The sequence below is a fragment of the Herpailurus yagouaroundi genome, unplaced genomic scaffold, assembly GCF_014898765.1.
Source record: "Herpailurus yagouaroundi ecotype Mexico unplaced genomic scaffold, PumYag 206, whole genome shotgun sequence".
Taxonomy (NCBI): domain Eukaryota; kingdom Metazoa; phylum Chordata; class Mammalia; order Carnivora; family Felidae; genus Herpailurus; species Herpailurus yagouaroundi.
This window is the reverse complement of record NW_024412437.1, coordinates 8676170-8691295: the sequence shown is the minus strand read 5'-3', so window position 1 is coordinate 8691295 and position 15126 is coordinate 8676170. Positions and strand designations below refer to the sequence as shown.

Sequence of the window (15126 nt, the reverse complement as noted above, 5' to 3'; positions counted from 1 at the left end):
TGTAGTCTTTCAGGATGTGTGTTCTGCATCCAGGGGATACCATTTTGTGTCCATGAGATGATAACCACGAAATTGTTCCAGATTTTTTGAGACTTGTGCCCAGAAGCCATTTTATTTGTTAATGACGTCTGTCCCCTGTACCAGTGATTGATACTTTGCCTTGGAAGCTGAACACTTCCTCGTTTGATGATTGGACATTATCGGAATGAACGATAAAATTCGCAGGTAGAGAAGATGTGTAAAGGCACTCGGGTGTAGTGGAGAGGGTTTGCGGTCAGAGGCCTGCACTTGAATCCTGGACCCTGCCGCTTCTGGGAATGTGATGGGGATCTTGGCCCCACTCAGCCTCCCGTGGTGGTCGTGAGGATAGAACGAAGTCTCCTAGGTGACTGTGCTTTGTGAAGCTCTAAAGCCCGCGGTCTGTTTTGATGCTGGCGCTCCTCAAAGCAGATGGCAAGAATACTCTCAAATAGGGTGTTGGGAATGAAACCACGGTGAAGTTCCGAAGAAACAAAACAGCCTAACGGAGCTCCCGTTTCTTTTTCCTCCCAGTCTTCGAGCAGCGATAGCGGCGGCAGCAGCAGCAGCAGCATCAACAGCCCGGACAGGGCAAGCGGGCCGGAGAGCAGCTTGAACCACATGGGCGCCGGGTCCGGCCCTAACACCCCTCAGCCTGTTCCTGAGCAGTCTGCACTGTGCCAAGGCCCTTACTTCCGCATCAACCAGACCCTGAAGGAGGCCCACTTCCACAGCCTACAGCACCGGGGACGGCCTCCGACATGATGTGCCGGCGGTTTCTTGCCTTCTGTGAAGGGACAGCGCTGTGCAGATTTGATATTTCAACTTACGATGTTTTAAAAAATTGCACAAAAATATGCCTGTTGGCTTTTCAGTCTATATTTGAAAGAGCAGGTTAACAGGCAGTTGTTTACTTGTGGTTTTGCTGCACTATTGCAATTTCAAAGGGGCTTCGAAGCAATTTTTTATAGGATTCTTTTGAGGGTGGGTATCACATCCATGTCGAGGTAACGGTATGAGGAAATCTCATCTGCGTGTTGAATCCATAGTTTGTCCAGTTCAGATTGGTTTCCAAATCTGTCAATTAGAAATTCTACTTCATGTAAAAAGGCCTTTTAACAATGCGGGATCTTCAATTTTTTAAATTCAATAAATCAGCAAAGAGTATCTAGTTTCCATGAAAAAAACCTAAGTTTTTTTTTTCCAAAATTTAGAAAGCTTGATTCAGTCTTGCACTGAAATTAACTGCCATACTACCTCTTAGTATGTAGACATCCTGTTGAAAGTACGCTGTCCTTTCTAACAGGAGAACAATCAGATCCAAGTTAGACCGTGGAAGGGAAGCACCCTTGCTAATAACCATCTTCTCTCTTTGTTATATATTTGTATTTCCAGAGAGAATCTCTTTCAGACTTGTATACCCAGATAACTTCTGCTACCGTTACTCCTCCAAAGCCTACATCTCAGACTTAGTAGAAAACACTGCACAGATCTGACAGTCGAGAAGTACATAACGAATGACCTTTGTCTTACTCACAGACTTGTTCTGCCAGCAGCTTCTGTGATCTCACTGGGAGTCCGCCTTGGGGGTCAAGAATTCAGGCGCTGCTGAACGCTGACCAAGTGTAGGCTCTCTGAACTGCTGTCTGAAGTCACAAGTATCATGAAACTGTCGGACAAGGATTCACTTTATGCTTAAAGCAAACCCCCAACAGTAATTCGGGGGCCACATTCCACCGCTGAAACTGGAAAGACTGGTGTGGCTTAGAAATAAATGAGCAGAGGCACCGTTAGAAGAAGTGATGTAGTATTTATTTAGAGAGGGATGGCTTTGTTCCCATGTTATTTAGTCATACTAGAGAGCCAACCTAGCTTGAATAACGAAGGCGTAGACGCGTCTTCTTCCTCACTGACCAGCTGTCTGAACAAGGAGCCAGGGTGCGTCGGGTCACCTGCTCGGGAGAGTGCCGGGGGGGCCAACCTGCCACGCATGTAGAGGAAAGTGCCTTAGAGTCTACGCAGACCCTCCTGCCTGTTCACCCCCCGCCACTGCACTCGGAGTCCACACAGCACACACGAGCAGATCTGAGAAGCACGGAGAGCTCTAGGAAGGGGCCTTTGCTCTTTGTCAAGATTGGCAAAGGCCTTCGGGGACAAAATGCGATTCTATTATGTGACACAACTAACGCTTCCAGGTGAGAACTCTCCTGGGAAAAGGGTAAACATATGTACCTCCTTTCCCTGGTCGGTTCCTCTCCTACGGACAGGACTTACGGTCAGTTACTTGAAGAGACATTCCGAGTTCGGGGGGGAAGTTCTGGCACAGGCCCATGCTCGTGGAGGGGATGGTCTGTGCAGGAACTCGTTCTCTTCACTACCATCTCCCACATTTGACAACCAGATGTTTGATGAGAATCTGGGTCTTAATGGGTTTGATGGCGGGGAAGATGGAAAGGATACGTTGCTAATATTTTGTCTCACAAGAAAGCAAACACAACTAAATGCTGAAAGAAGACAAGCTGTTTGGGCTCAAACGCGTGTACACAACACAACTCAGAAATACCCAGGAGGACTCTTGCGGGCTTAATGGATGGCAGTCAACTGAAACAAAACGCGCATTAACAAGAAAATGTCAAACTCAGAGCAAATTCCCTTTAATTTCCCACCCAACTGAAAGAAATGGAAGAGGAAACCACCACCAGAACAGAATGGTTTCTTCCCCCAAACAAGTACAGTCATCACGCTGGGTTAGCAGTTAACTCTCTCACCCTACAAGAAATAATCTCCATCCTGTCCTGCCTCTTTTTTACAGCCTTGGCAGTCTGAGAGAACGTTCCTATTATGAGGCTACTTGACAGTGTAAATGGGCATCTTTTAAAACTTCTATCAGCTCGAGCTAGTGAAACCTTGTACTTCTCTATTGCGCCGCCATTAAAAGCAGCATTAGTGCATTTTGTCATTCGGTTCTTTATCGGTTATTTAATGGGGAGCTAATTGGGTGGTTTGGTGGGAGGTAGGGACAGGATCAACAGGGGTGAACCCCTCACTCTGTGCACTAACCTGGGTTTTTGTTTCGATGCTTCTGCTGGTTGATTTGGCCTTTCGGGTACTTGTCATGCTCAGTGGAAGAAGTCCGAACCTCCAAGACAAGGTGAAGGAATTTCAGGGGCATGAACAGGAAGCTTCGGGGCCCGGCTAAAACATCTTTAGAACCATTACCTGATCTGACTCGATGCCAGAGGCAGTATGTTATGGGGTTCTTGGGAGTTGAACGTGTTGCTCCTGGGCGTGAACTGATTCTCTGTACCAGTGACCAATCCAAACAGAACCTGACAGACGAGAAATGGAGCGCAGTAACACGCCGGGTTTTTTACTGTCCAGTTGAAAAGAGAAAAACCCCTGGCTAGGAATCAAGCTCTACTTTGTTTCCGTCCAGCCTTTTGGGGAACGTTCTTTTGAGTGTTAATGCTTCAAAATTACCTTTTTCACTGCCCACAGGTCAGAACCTTATAGTCACATGGCTCTTTTACGTCATTCTCTTCCTGAGGCCTTGACCTTCATAAAACCTTAATAATCCTTATCTGCGCCTCCAGGGGTCAGACCGTGGTTGCCTCAGCAGTGGTTTTATCTAATCCTCTTTCGGCCCTTATAACTAAACTGTGTGGTTTGGGTCCCGCCCCCCTCCCAGCACCACCTCCAGGGTATTAAGTGCAGAGGCAGGTTTGCGTGGTAACCTGAGCCCACGCGCGCTTTCACACCCAGCATGTTTCTCACGTGACTTACAGAGGTTCGCTGCGCCAGCCGCGTGAGGTTGCTGTTGAGGTGTGGTGTGAAGACATCCAGGTCAAACGGGTCAATGAGTGTTTCCAGGGAGTCGGCCACTTTCTCAATTCTGAAAAAAGGATTCTGATTTCCTTTACCCAGTTTTCTAGCTCAGAAACTCCCCTTAAGGCGATTCGATGCTAAAGAGACCCCGTATTTGGACGTAGTCGTAACTGCTGGCTCGGGACCACCTGTCACTGCCCGTGGTACTTGACGTGATCCCAAGAGCTTCCACCTGCTAAGATGTCTGAAGTCCATTCCTTCCTCACATTGTTAGGGTCAGCGCCACAGGCTCAAATTCTGCCCAAGAGCTGGTTGGCTGACTCAGAGGAGAGAGGAATGAGATTCCACCTACCACACTTGACCATGGCATTTACCCAGCAGGTGGCTATTCTTTATCTAGCTGGTAATATGAGCACTTCCTGTTTAAAACGAATACAACCAATGCACGACGAGAGGCTGCCTCGTGGGGGCTTTCTGGAACGGGCTGTGTGCACTTGGGAGAGCCCGTGGCGGGAGCCTACCTGGAGTCCTGCTTGCTGCGGCCACTCTTCACCTCCTCACCCCTGGCTGTCAGAATGATGCTGAGATAGCGCAGATCATAAAGCAGCTGCAGGGCCCGATTCTGGGTCATGGGGAACGCACCTTCTTTCTGTAAGTGAATATCCCACCCCCACCTGTTAAGGGAGACTTGTGACATGAGCCAAATAAACAGCTTCATGCTTTGAGTTACAGCTTATTCCAGAAGCAGCCGCTTTTATATTCATGAGGGCAGTTCAGTCTCACAACACCAACAAAAAGAACAGGTTATGTTCGAAAGTTTGTCTTAAACCAAACTAAAAACCTTAAAGGCCTTGGGGGCTGTAGACTGCCCTTTAAAAGGGGAAAAAGCTCCTTGTGTGAAGGAGAGGCATTCTGAGGCAGCTCAGGAGAGGAGACTTCGCTGAATTCTTCCCCAAATCAGGAGGTGGTCCTGTCTTTAAAAAAAAATTTTTTTTAATCTTTATTTTTGAGAGAGAGAGAGAGAGAGAGAGACAGAGTATGAGCAGGGGAGGCTCAGAGAGAGAGGGAGACGCAGAAACTGAAGCAGGCTTCAGGCTCCAAGTTGTCAGCACAGAGCCCGATGTGGGGCGCAAACTCACGAACCCAGTGAGATCATGACCTGAGCTGAAGTCAGATGCTTAACTGACTGAGCCACCCAGGCACCCCGGTGGTCCTGTCTTTAAAATGTCACTAATGAAACCGGGACATCAACCAAGGGCAGAGCGCTCCAGAGAAGGGGAGGGTGGGTGGAGGGCTGGGACACAGGAGCTCCCGGAAGCCAGTACCTCTGTGTGCCACACGCTGCGCTGGGCATGGTCCCCCTCCACCCCTCCCAAGCAGCTCTCTGAGTGACCGCACCTGACTCTGGAGAAACGGAGAAAGTGTCACAATTTGCCCAAAGCCGCAGCATGTACTTGGCAGTGCTGGGGTCGGAAACCAGGCCTTTTTTCTTTCCCACTGAACTGCCTTCTAGTGAACACCTGCTTGATCCTCGAGAAGGGGTGTGATGAACTCACGGCGCGGGAAGCCGCTACTGATTAGACAGCCTGTGCTGAGTGTAAACGCTTGGAATCCTTGATGGGAACTGCCCAAGCCCCAGAAAAAGCTAAGGTGTTTATTTCTGTTTTTAGCGGGGAAAAAATTCAAACACCAACCTTCACCTGTTTTTCTTCTGAAAGTTTCTCATAGGCAGCCACCACCTGGACCATACAGCTTTTCAGCATCTCCTGCAGGGTCACTTTTGGCAAAGCGTGGCCTCCAACCCGGTTAATTTCCTGGCAGAGGCTAAACAGGAAGGACTGGACATACCAGGATGGCTAAAAGAACAAAGGGACGTCGAGTCACCAAGTTGCGCCAGTTGGTAAAAGTGGCTCCGTTTATCCCTACTAGGCTCATGTGCCGGGACCTTGACCCTCCAGTCAGCCCCACACAGCAGGCCCGGCAACAGATACAAGTGACAATCGCAGCCATCCCCACGGTGGCCGGGGGCTTGGCCCGGCAGGTGGCACTGTGCTTTACGCTGTTTTCACTTTAGGGTAAACAGCCGTCTAATGAGCAGAGCCCGGGACACACAAGGAAAGGATCGTTAAGTGACTGACTCCTCGGCCCTCGGTCCACTCTACCCCCATGATGGAAGTTATAAATACCACTTCCGGCTCTTCCTCAGAAGCCGTGTGCTGACTGATTTTCTCGTCTTTTCCCTCTCCGCAGAGTGGGCTGTTTGGCCCTGTCCCGGCCACAGGTGCTCCAACGGGGGCACCTGCTAACCTGTGTAGGGAGTCGGATTGTGGACATGATGCAGCTGCCAGACTCCGCTTCCTCCTGGATTTCTAGTTCATCCCAGCTGGTGGCTGTGGCCAGGATGGAGCCGGCATCGTCTAGAAGTAACGACTGGGTGAATCCGTGAGCCAAAACCTGGTAATAAAAGGCAAATGTCCAATAGGCCCCTTAGCTCCTCCATAGAGCGTTTCAAGCCACCAGGGTAATCTTGAGACCAGCTTCTGCTGCTTAGATCATGTGTGCCCTGCTGAGTGGAAACGTCACTCTTGGGCTGATTCCGTGCGGCAGTAATGGGAGTTTTGTTGTAACTACCCTACAGATGTCAGCGGCCACCCCTTAAGATGCCAGTGGGGACCCCAGAGAACATGATACTCAGGTTGAAGAGCAGGAAATACAGACCCTTGCCCCGAGAGGTCTTTCTTTTATTCTTATCAGGGGGCAGGAGAAAAAGCCGGTGTTTCGGTCTCTAAAACCTAGGCTAAAAATGTGAACGGAGAAATGTGTACGCGAGAGCCATCTCACTATCGCAGAGAAGTAAAAGTAACTGCGTGAAATAAGAATCAATTCTCCCTTACTGCGGAAAGCCCTCGCTGAGGCTGGCCAGCCTGGAACGTGACAGAAGGGAGGCAAACGGGGGGTCGCCGCTGAGCACGGGAAGGACCCGCCGACGGGTCGGTCACTCACCTTCACAACCGCTGAGCTCCACACGCGGTAACCCATCACGCTCTGCCGCAGGAGGAGCTCCTTGACTTCCTGCCACTTGGCCTGCGAAGGAAGTACTTCCCGAGTGGTCCCCTTTCCCTGCTTTTTCAGAGCCTTAGGGTCCCTTGCTGGTTTCTCAGAGTTCCTGGACTTTCCCAAGACGCACTGCTTCAGATGGGGACACAGCTCTCCCAGCGACTGGCAGAGTCTGGCCATGAAAAGGACCGCGTGCAACTGGACACTGTCGAGGGCATCCCGCTGCCCCTGCACCACCTGCTCCGAGCCGTGCAGCTCTGCCCGGATGCAGGCCGTGATGCGCTCGATGCACGCCACGGACTGAGCCTGCAGCAGCTCCAGCACGGTGCTGGCATCCGCGTACCTGTCAAAGGCACAGCTCTTGGCTTGCACGGGGGAGACGTCCTTGGGCAGTGACGAGTCCGCAGAGGGAAGGTAGGCCAGGAGGTCGTCCAGCTGAACCTGCAGTTTAGCATCCAGGGCAGAGCAGAAGTCCTGGACGCAGGGGCTAACCGCCTGCGCCTTCATGGAGAGCCCGCTGCCGGCACGCGGCCCCCGGTGCGCCACGCTGACCCAGGCAGCATCGGGAGGCAAGTCCTGGGGACTCTCGGACCAGAGGAAGAGAGACATGTTATGCTCCAAGTGGATGTGCTTACTCGGAGTGGAGCTGCTGGTGCTGCTCTCGAGCTCCTGCAGGGCGGAAATGAGGAGCTCCTTGCAGCCGGTAGAGATGGAGTCAAAGCCTTCTCTTGTCAGGGTCTGAAAGAGAGCGAGAGGAGCGAGCGTTCCAGTCGTGACCCGTCAGGACATCTCAAAGCCACGGCACCAGCTGGCACGCCGTCCTCGCGCTCCGCACGTCCTCCGGCACGCTCAGAGAGCTCACGTGGTGTCGGCAGAGAACGGGGTCGTTGCTGACGGCCCCGGACACATTCCCGACCCCCCGACAGAGGCCGCGTCTCTTTCTGTACCACAGTCTAGATCTCTGCTCATTTCTATGGTTCGTTACCCAGAAGAGCCACCCCTGAGTCAGCAGACAGAGGACAGACTCAGGGAGTGACAGAAGTGACAGTCAAAAGATCACACTAGGACGGGCCGGAAGACAACCGGACCGAGTGATCTCACCTGTAACCGGTCAAGGAACAGCTGCCGCATCAAATCCTCCCAGAACAGGAGTGGCTTCTCCAGAAGCCGCTGACATATCACGTCCCAGCTGTGGTTGGTGGACTCGTTGGTAAGTAATTCCCACATGGCATCCCGGATCCCTGCGAGCCCTCTTATGCTCTTCACGTAAAAAAGCAGGTTGGTGATCCCATTTTTAATGTCTTCATTACACCTGCAACAAAGTCATTTTTCTTGGGCTTTATTAGACTCGTGGTTTTCACACCTTTCTTAAGAAAAAGACCAGGACTCCAATGGAAAACCTCTTACTTGGGTCCCAATATATAAACGTATATGTATCTCAGAGTATTTATCAATATGCACTAAAGACGGCGTTTCTGGCTAGACTGGGGGATGGGGCCCACCCTTGCCTCCCCGAGGTGTCTACCTGGAAGGACGTCTACGGGCCACTAGAATGGCTTCAAAAACCGCTGCACTAAGTAAAAGCTTAGGAGTGGCAGAACTCTTGCAATCCTGTAGGGATTATTCCCTGTCAGGATATATTCCTGTAGGGAATATTTTGGAAGGTGAATTCCTTCTTGGTTCTCCTACAGCGGGGGCTGACCACGCCCCCCCCCCCCCCCCCGAGCCCCCCGAGGGCAGTGACAGGCGGCAGAGTGAGTGACTGGCATGACCCAGCGGGCGGCATGCAGAGCATCACCTAGAAGGTCCGGCTTTCCCCTCATTCCTCCGTGGCCTCACCGGCCCCTCTTGTGGCTACGTGAGTGGGTCCTGCCAGCCTCGGGAAAGTCCTGGCTACTTACATGTGGATCCATTTCCGCAGCGTGTCTTTCAGGTACTCCTGGCTGATGGGCTGTGCCAAGGTTCGGAGAGCCGGCTGGAACTGGACGACGGATGCCGGCAGGTGTCTGGACCAGCTGCACAGTTTCACCTCCTCTTGCAGAACACCGGCGCCCTTCCCTAAGAGAAGGCCAAGTGACAGGTAATCGGGGCCATCCTTTGGAAGGCATATTACAACCTGGACCCAGAAGGAACTTCCAAAAATCATCTCGCCTTCCTCTGGCCAGGTCAGGCCGCACCCCTGAAACGGGGGAAAGGGAAGTACAGAATAGACGGTCCTCAGGGAGCTGGCAGCTTCCCGCCAATATGGACACCATATTGGCTGAGAAGGTGAAAGGCAGGGAGGAAAGGTGCGGGGTGAGGCAGGGGGAAGGAGCAGTACTGGAGTGCCCTCCACGTCCCAGAGGCAGAACTTACGTTGTCACAAAATAAAAGGCGATCATTTCCCTTTCCTCACCATCCTCTGACCAACCTGGAAGAGCTAAGAACTGAAGACCACTCATCCTGATGAGTGGCTTGTAGCTCCTTAGAGGTGACCTTTCAAGAAGGACACCAGCATCCGCGGGGCAACTCTGGGAGGCAAACACCCTCCGGAGCTGGAAACACAGGGGTCCTTCTGAGGTCCCTTGTACTTGTTCTCCAAAGCCTTGACCTATCAGCCCATAGGCACCTTTCACGGGAGGGGAAAGGATGAAATGGAAGCACCCAGAGGGGAGCCAAGGCATAAGGAAGTGGCACCCTAGCTGGAAGAGACTACGTAATACACGTTTCTCTGAAAATGACCAGATGGCTGTCCCCACTTTCTACTTGTTTCCCTTCTACCTTTGGCCATGTCTCCTCTGCCTGACCTCTGAGTTCTGGAGTCCCCTGAAGCACAGTCCTCTGTCATCCTCTTCCTGTGATGATGTCACCTATTCCCAAGGCCTCAGCCACAGGCACAGATGTGTGTCTCCGGCCAGACCTTTTACTGCTCTGTTCTGGACCTGTAGCCGCCTGCCCAGTGCACACTCCCATTCCAAGGGCTCAACGGTCTCCAAAGCAGTATTTTCAAGAGTGAGCTCATCATCAGCCCTTTCAGACCAGCTCCTTTTCTAATAGACTCGGACACCTCCTTCCCACACCCTCCACAGCCAATCTACCAAATCCCCTGCTAAACAGACGTCCAAGTCGTCCAACTAGCCCCCATCGTCTGCCACTTAGGTCATGATGACAGCCTCCCAAGTGAGCTCTCCACATCCACTCCAGACCCCATGAAGAGCCACTGCCACATAAAAGCCAAATGAGTTTAATTCCAATTAGGATAAATGCGATCAAATAAAAGCACAGGACGTATGGGGACATATAACAGAAGGATGTACAAGCCTGGAAGGTCTCAGAAGGCTCTCCACTGTTCTCTGGATAAGGTCCAAACTCCCTAGCCTGGTCCACGCAGCTCTGCATTATTTGGTCACATCTGACAGACTGGCCACATCTCTTCCCATGCTGCTCTTGACCCTACCCCAAACCCTTAGCCTCACCTGCTTGCTTTTAGTCCCTCAAATATCCTAACATCTTCCTTGCCTCAGGACCTTTGCACATCCCATCCCCTTTGCCTGGAACTCTCTTCCTTGCCTCCCTCATTTGACTAACTCTTACTGAACTTTCAGATTTTAGTTTAAATACCATTCTCCAAGGAAAGCATCGTTGGTGAAGTCCCTCCCAAGTCAACTTGTGCTTGGCCTTTATGACAGTGGCCAATGTGGATATCCAACGGATGTGTGTGTATTTGTGAGTTCGGTATCTGCCTCTACCGCTAGACTGTGACCTCCACGAAGGTGGGGTCCGCATTGGTCCCACGCGCTGCCGTATCCCCAGCGCTCGGCACCGCAGCAGGCAGACGGTAGACACTCAGTAGACAACAGGTGAGTGACCAGAAAATGAGAAAGGCTGGCCAAGAGCTCACCGGTCGGATGCTGGCCCGTGATGGTCTCTAAAGTTGAGAAGAGCAAGCCGCATGGCAGGGACGGATCTGGCAGCTGGCCTTCTGGTAAAGTGTAGAAAAGAGCATGAGCCTGGTTCAAAGTGGTGGCCAGCAGCTCCACTAACGAGCAGACCTGAGTCTTGATGCCAGTACCTACGAGAAGAAACCACCCTCCTGTAAACAAGTTCCTGTGGTCAAATGGGAATCAGGGAACACCCCAGATGCTTCGGTCTCCCTGAGCTCATGCGTCTCCACTCCGTTGTTTAAGGACCACGTTTTGGAAAGAAGCCAAACCTACTGTGGTGCGGCTGGTTGAGGAGTTTCTGAATAGCTGCCTTTCTGGCCAACAGGAAGTCTGCTAGGGCCTGGCGAGGAGAACTCTCTTCTAAGAGCATTATCGAGCACAGGGCCTCGGCTACAGCCTGGTCAGACACGGCTTGGCATTTGAGCAGCAGCTTGCTTTCGTGCAGAATAGTTGACCTAGAAAGACGATGACAGAGGTCAACGGGGAATTTTTTCCATCTTGGGAAGAAGAACCTTGGTACATCAGGAGAGAAGACCTATTCCACGACCCGGCAGCGGTGGCGCGTGGCCGTGCCCGGAGCCGGTCGCCACACCGGGTCCACTTACCGGAAGTGGCTGGCTGCTGCGACCTGCCGGATGAGTATCGGGAATCGCAAGAGGACGGGGCTGTATCGGGAGCCAGAAGAATCCAGCTGGAGCAGGCTGTGGAGGTGGCAGCAGAGCAGGTACAGCTGTGTGGCATGGAGGTACTGAGAGGCCTCCATGGAGCTCCAGATCTTCTCAGGAATTTCCAAGAGTAGCTTGATCTGGGCAGCCATGCTGTAGAACTTCTCCTGGGATGGCTGCTGGGGCTGCAGGGAAAGGCACGGAAACCACGTCAGAAGAACAAACAGATGCAGGGTCAGCGTTTGGCAGGCTTGGGGGGAAGCGTGGGGGTATCGTAGGGCACAAGCTTTTGTTAAGGCTGATGCCACTCGGCTAGGCATCAGAGTTTGGGGCAGAGAATCAGAGACAGGAGTCCTGTCCAGCCGCACTGGCTTTTCCTCCCGGTTGGGGACACCTTTGCGCGGTCTCCTGGAGAGGTGGACTTGATCTGGTCCTCCTCTCGCAGTCTAGTGATCAGCGAGCCTCGAGAGGTCTCCACGGCACAGAGCCCTGCGGACCACCATTCGAGTGGGCTTTCTTCTTCCCTTTTCTGATATTCCGCCTTCCCCCATTTGCTCCTGCTTCTCTGAGTGCTCAATAGACTTCTCTGCCAGCTGTTCTTTTTTTTTTTATTATTATTTTTAATGTTTATTATTTTTGAGAGAGGGAAAGACAGAGACCAAGCAGGGAAGGGGCAGAGAGAGAGGGAGGCACAGAATCAGAAGCAGGCTCCAGGCTCTGAGCTGTCAGCACAGAGCTCGATGAGGGGCTCGAACTCACAGACCACGAGATCATGACCTGAGCCGCAGTCGGCCACCCAACCGACTGAGCCTCCCAGGCGCCCCTCTGCCGGCTGTTCTTTACCGCCCCTCCGCGTGGCGCAGTCCTCACGCCTCTGCCCACCTCAGTCCACGATCCTACTCCAGGACTCTGTGCCCTGAAGCATCACCTCTAAGCAGACCACTACTATCGCGTCTTTTTCAGCCCTCACCACTCTCCTGCGTCCCAGGGACGCCTCTTCTGCTGCCTGCCTGCTAAGTGTCACTGCCATTCCGTAATCAGTATGTCCAAGACGAAATTCACTGCCCTCCCCAAAAATCTCAGTCATCTGACCTCCAAACATATCTCAGCACACCACCACTCTGCTCCCACGTTCCCAGGAGATTCATGTCCTTCCGGTGGTTCTGCTGAGGTCTCCACTACTAGGTTCCAGGATTCTAATGCAGGTCCTTATCGTCTCCCACTCATTAATCCAAAAACATTTCGCTCATGCTGCGTTCATTCTCTACCGCCTCCGATCTATCCTTTACCTTTGCCTTCAGATTAATCTCCTTCAAAGGGAGAGCCTTCAAAAAGGCTCCTCGCTGTTTAGTAACTTGGCCTGGTTGTCAAAGATTTCCTGTCCTTCCAAGTACCTTCTTCCAGGGACCCTTCAATCCGTTGGTTCTACTGTGGCGGGGAGGGGAGTGATTTCATCCTCTCAGGAAATATCTGGAAACATTTTCGATTTTCAGAAAGGAGAAGAGGAGTACTACTGGTGTCCAGTGGGTCAAGGCCAGGGATGCTTATAAATATCCCACAATGCACAGGACAGTCTCTAAAACAAAGAACGATCCAGCCCCAAATGTCAGCAGCACCAAGGTTGAGAACCCCTGCTTTAATCAAATTGATTACCGACTTTTAATTGTCTTTTCATACTCCAGATCCATATTCCAAATTTCATCCATCACAACGGCCCCTCCTTACTGAGAAAGACTCAACCCTGAAGTGACTTCCTTCGGAAATATTATGGTAAATGTTAGTAATTATTTTGGAATCGATCACACATTATCCTAAAATGTTTTCTATTGCTACTCTGAAGTATTTATATTTTTCTCATCAACTTTTCATGGACTTAATTCCTTGACTAGATTGGAAGCTCCATCAGAGCAGGAATGGCAGGGTGGGGGCAGGATTCTGTTTCTTTGTGCCTTCAACACAGAGGGCACGCAAATATTTGTGAGTCTGAGAATAAATCAGAAATAATAACTATAAAAAATATATTTCTAAGGTCAGGCACGGTACAAGTTACCTTTTAATAAACCTGAAGCATAACTCCGTTATAGGAAAGGCTGGCCACTAAAAGGAGGCATATATAAATGAACAGAGGAGAGGGATGAGGTTTCTCATTTCAAAAATTAGCAAAATATTTCTAATCTTCTATGGTTCCGTTGCGTGAGCCCTGGCTACTGACTTGGATTTTTCAAACAGGGTGTATTAAAAAGTTCCAAACTGGAGCTAAATTGTAGTTTTGCAACTTGTTCTAACATGTCGCTCTAAGGTTCCTTCTCCCCAGTTGTTAAGAACAAATTCCATGTTTACTCTTCTGACCCTCCCTACCCCTTCACTTTGTCATCCTTAAGTCAACATTCTTTAGGAACACAAAATGCTGCTCCGATATTAGGATGAATTTAGGGCTGAATCCTTCCACATCAGGCCTAATCATTAGCATTTCGGGGGGAAAACACTTAGGGTAACTTGATTAGAATAACCTTAGCTCCCTTGGCGCCTGGGTGGCGCAGTCGGTTAAGCGTCCGACTTCAGCCAGGTCACGATCTCGCGGTCCGTGAGTTCGAGCCCCGCATCAGGCTCTGGGCTGATGGCTCAGAGCCTGGAGCCTGTTTCCGATTCTGTGTCTCCCTCTCTCTCTGCCCCTCCCCCGTTCATGCTCTGTCTCTCCCTGTCCCAAAAATAAATAAACGTTGAAAAAAAAATTAAAAAAAAAAAAAAAGAATAACCTTAGCTCCCTAAAATGAAAATGTTCCACTACTGAAAGATGAGAGCTTGATGGCTGGTACTGTCGTGCAACAACTTCAACAAAGGGTAGAATAGGTGTTTGGGATCATGGAACTTATTCTTGGGAATGCGGTGGGCTCGAGACCGGGATGAGGAACGACATAAGGGGAAGGGACCAACGTAAGGGAGAGATGTGTTCTAAGAATAACGTCAGGAAACATTATACAGGGATGAGCTGAACTGCCGAGCGAGAGACCCTGGCGTTTCATCTAAAGCTGGAAGGGAGAGCCCAGCGAACCCACGAGGGAGGTGAGAGAATCTGGGCCCGGAAGTCAGGGAGGGTTCCTGAGCGGAATGACGGATCAGCAGCCAGCGCAGGCAGGACAGCCGTGTTCCCCCCACCAGGAAGGGAGTCCAGAAATGCGGCTGCAGGCTCTTCCCTCGGCAGGTGAGGCTCGCGCGGGGGGGCGGGGACTGGCCCGTGGCCGCCCGAGGGCTGGGGGCGGGTCCGCGGGGGGCGGGACCGAGGGTGCGGGGCTGACCTGCGGGTCCCGTGGCGGCAGGGGGGCGGCCGAGCCGGCTTCGCGGAGACGGGCGCAGTACTGGTCGGTGGACTTCACGGCGTCCACGAGTCCCTCGGCGCAGCGGCGCATCTGGCCGATGGTGTCGGCCGCCTCGATCAGGTCGCGGTACCGCTCTCCCACCATTTGCCGCAGCTCCTCTTTCTTGTGCTCGATCTCGGCCCGAACCTGGCGCTCCAGCCCGCGGATCTCCTCCGCCCCATGTGTCTCGAAGAGCGCCGCGGGGTCGCGCAGGTCCAGCCGCTTCAGCGCGGGAGAGGTGGCCGCGGCCGCCATGATAGACGGGTCAGTCGGCCGACGGGT

At 51.9% G+C, this 15126-nt stretch overlaps 3 protein-coding genes across 11 annotated transcripts in view; 2 read left to right on the top strand and 1 right to left on the bottom strand.

The window, feature by feature from the left end:
- The window catches only part of VCF1 (VCP nuclear cofactor family member 1), a 17430-nt gene extending 14461 nt beyond the window's left edge, over window positions 1–2969 (top strand). For all 3 annotated transcript variants that reach the window (XM_040452269.1, XM_040452268.1, XM_040452267.1), the window contains one exon: window positions 553–2969. In XM_040452269.1, the coding sequence (XP_040308203.1) occupies window positions 553–783 (231 nt within the window). In that variant the 3' untranslated portion in view covers window positions 784–2969. The remainder of the gene's footprint in view (window positions 1–552) is intronic.
- Window positions 1809–15126, bottom strand: COG1 (component of oligomeric golgi complex 1). Of its 5 annotated transcripts, none has more exons than XR_005783798.1 (14): window positions 14785–15126; window positions 11429–11673; window positions 11097–11278; window positions 10781–10951; window positions 8802–8958; window positions 8002–8212; window positions 6847–7638; window positions 6151–6297; window positions 5538–5699; window positions 4365–4492; window positions 3802–3924; window positions 3238–3347; window positions 3079–3157; window positions 1809–1999 (listed from the first exon to the last, which is right to left on the bottom strand). XR_005783798.1 is itself a non-coding variant. In XM_040452248.1 (14 exons), the coding sequence occupies exons 1-14, from the start codon at window positions 15097–15099 to the stop codon at window positions 1967–1969; spliced, it is 2841 nt and encodes a 946-aa protein (XP_040308182.1). In that variant the 5' UTR covers window positions 15100–15125; the 3' UTR covers window positions 1809–1966. The 5 variants fall into 5 exon arrangements, 4 of the variants coding, with proteins under 4 accessions (XP_040308182.1, XP_040308180.1, XP_040308181.1 ...); XM_040452248.1 differs by having other exon boundaries at window positions 3802–3910; window positions 14785–15125; XM_040452246.1 differs by having other exon boundaries at window positions 1809–3157; window positions 3802–3910; window positions 14785–15125.
- SLC39A11 (solute carrier family 39 member 11) overlaps window positions 8867–15126 on the top strand; it is a 428375-nt gene continuing 422115 nt past the window's right edge. For 2 of the 3 annotated variants that reach the window (XM_040452260.1, XM_040452257.1), the window contains exons 1-2: window positions 13173–13258; window positions 14471–14690. In XM_040452260.1, the coding sequence (XP_040308194.1) occupies window positions 14597–14690 (94 nt within the window). In that variant the 5' untranslated portion in view covers window positions 13173–13258; window positions 14471–14596. Of the gene's footprint in view, window positions 8981–13170; window positions 13259–14470; window positions 14691–15126 lie in introns of those variants that run through there. The other variant, XM_040452256.1, reaches the window with a different exon arrangement.

What these genes read in the sequence shown, in the direction of transcription:
- COG1 (XM_040452246.1), bottom strand. Translation starts at nt 15,099, where the DNA reads ATGGCGGCCGCGGCCACCTCTCCCGCGCTGAAGCGGCTGGACCTGCGC. An exon ending in CACGGGCCAGCATCCGACCG is followed by an intron (nt 8,959 to 10,780) that starts GTGAGCTCTTGG and finishes GCCTTCTCTTAG; the next exon opens with GGAAGGGCGCCGGTGTTCTG. An exon ending in GGCTGGCGCAGCGAACCTCT is followed by an intron (nt 3,348 to 3,801) that starts GTAAGTCACGTG and finishes CTCGTCTGTCAG; the next exon opens with GTTCTGTTTGGATTGGTCAC.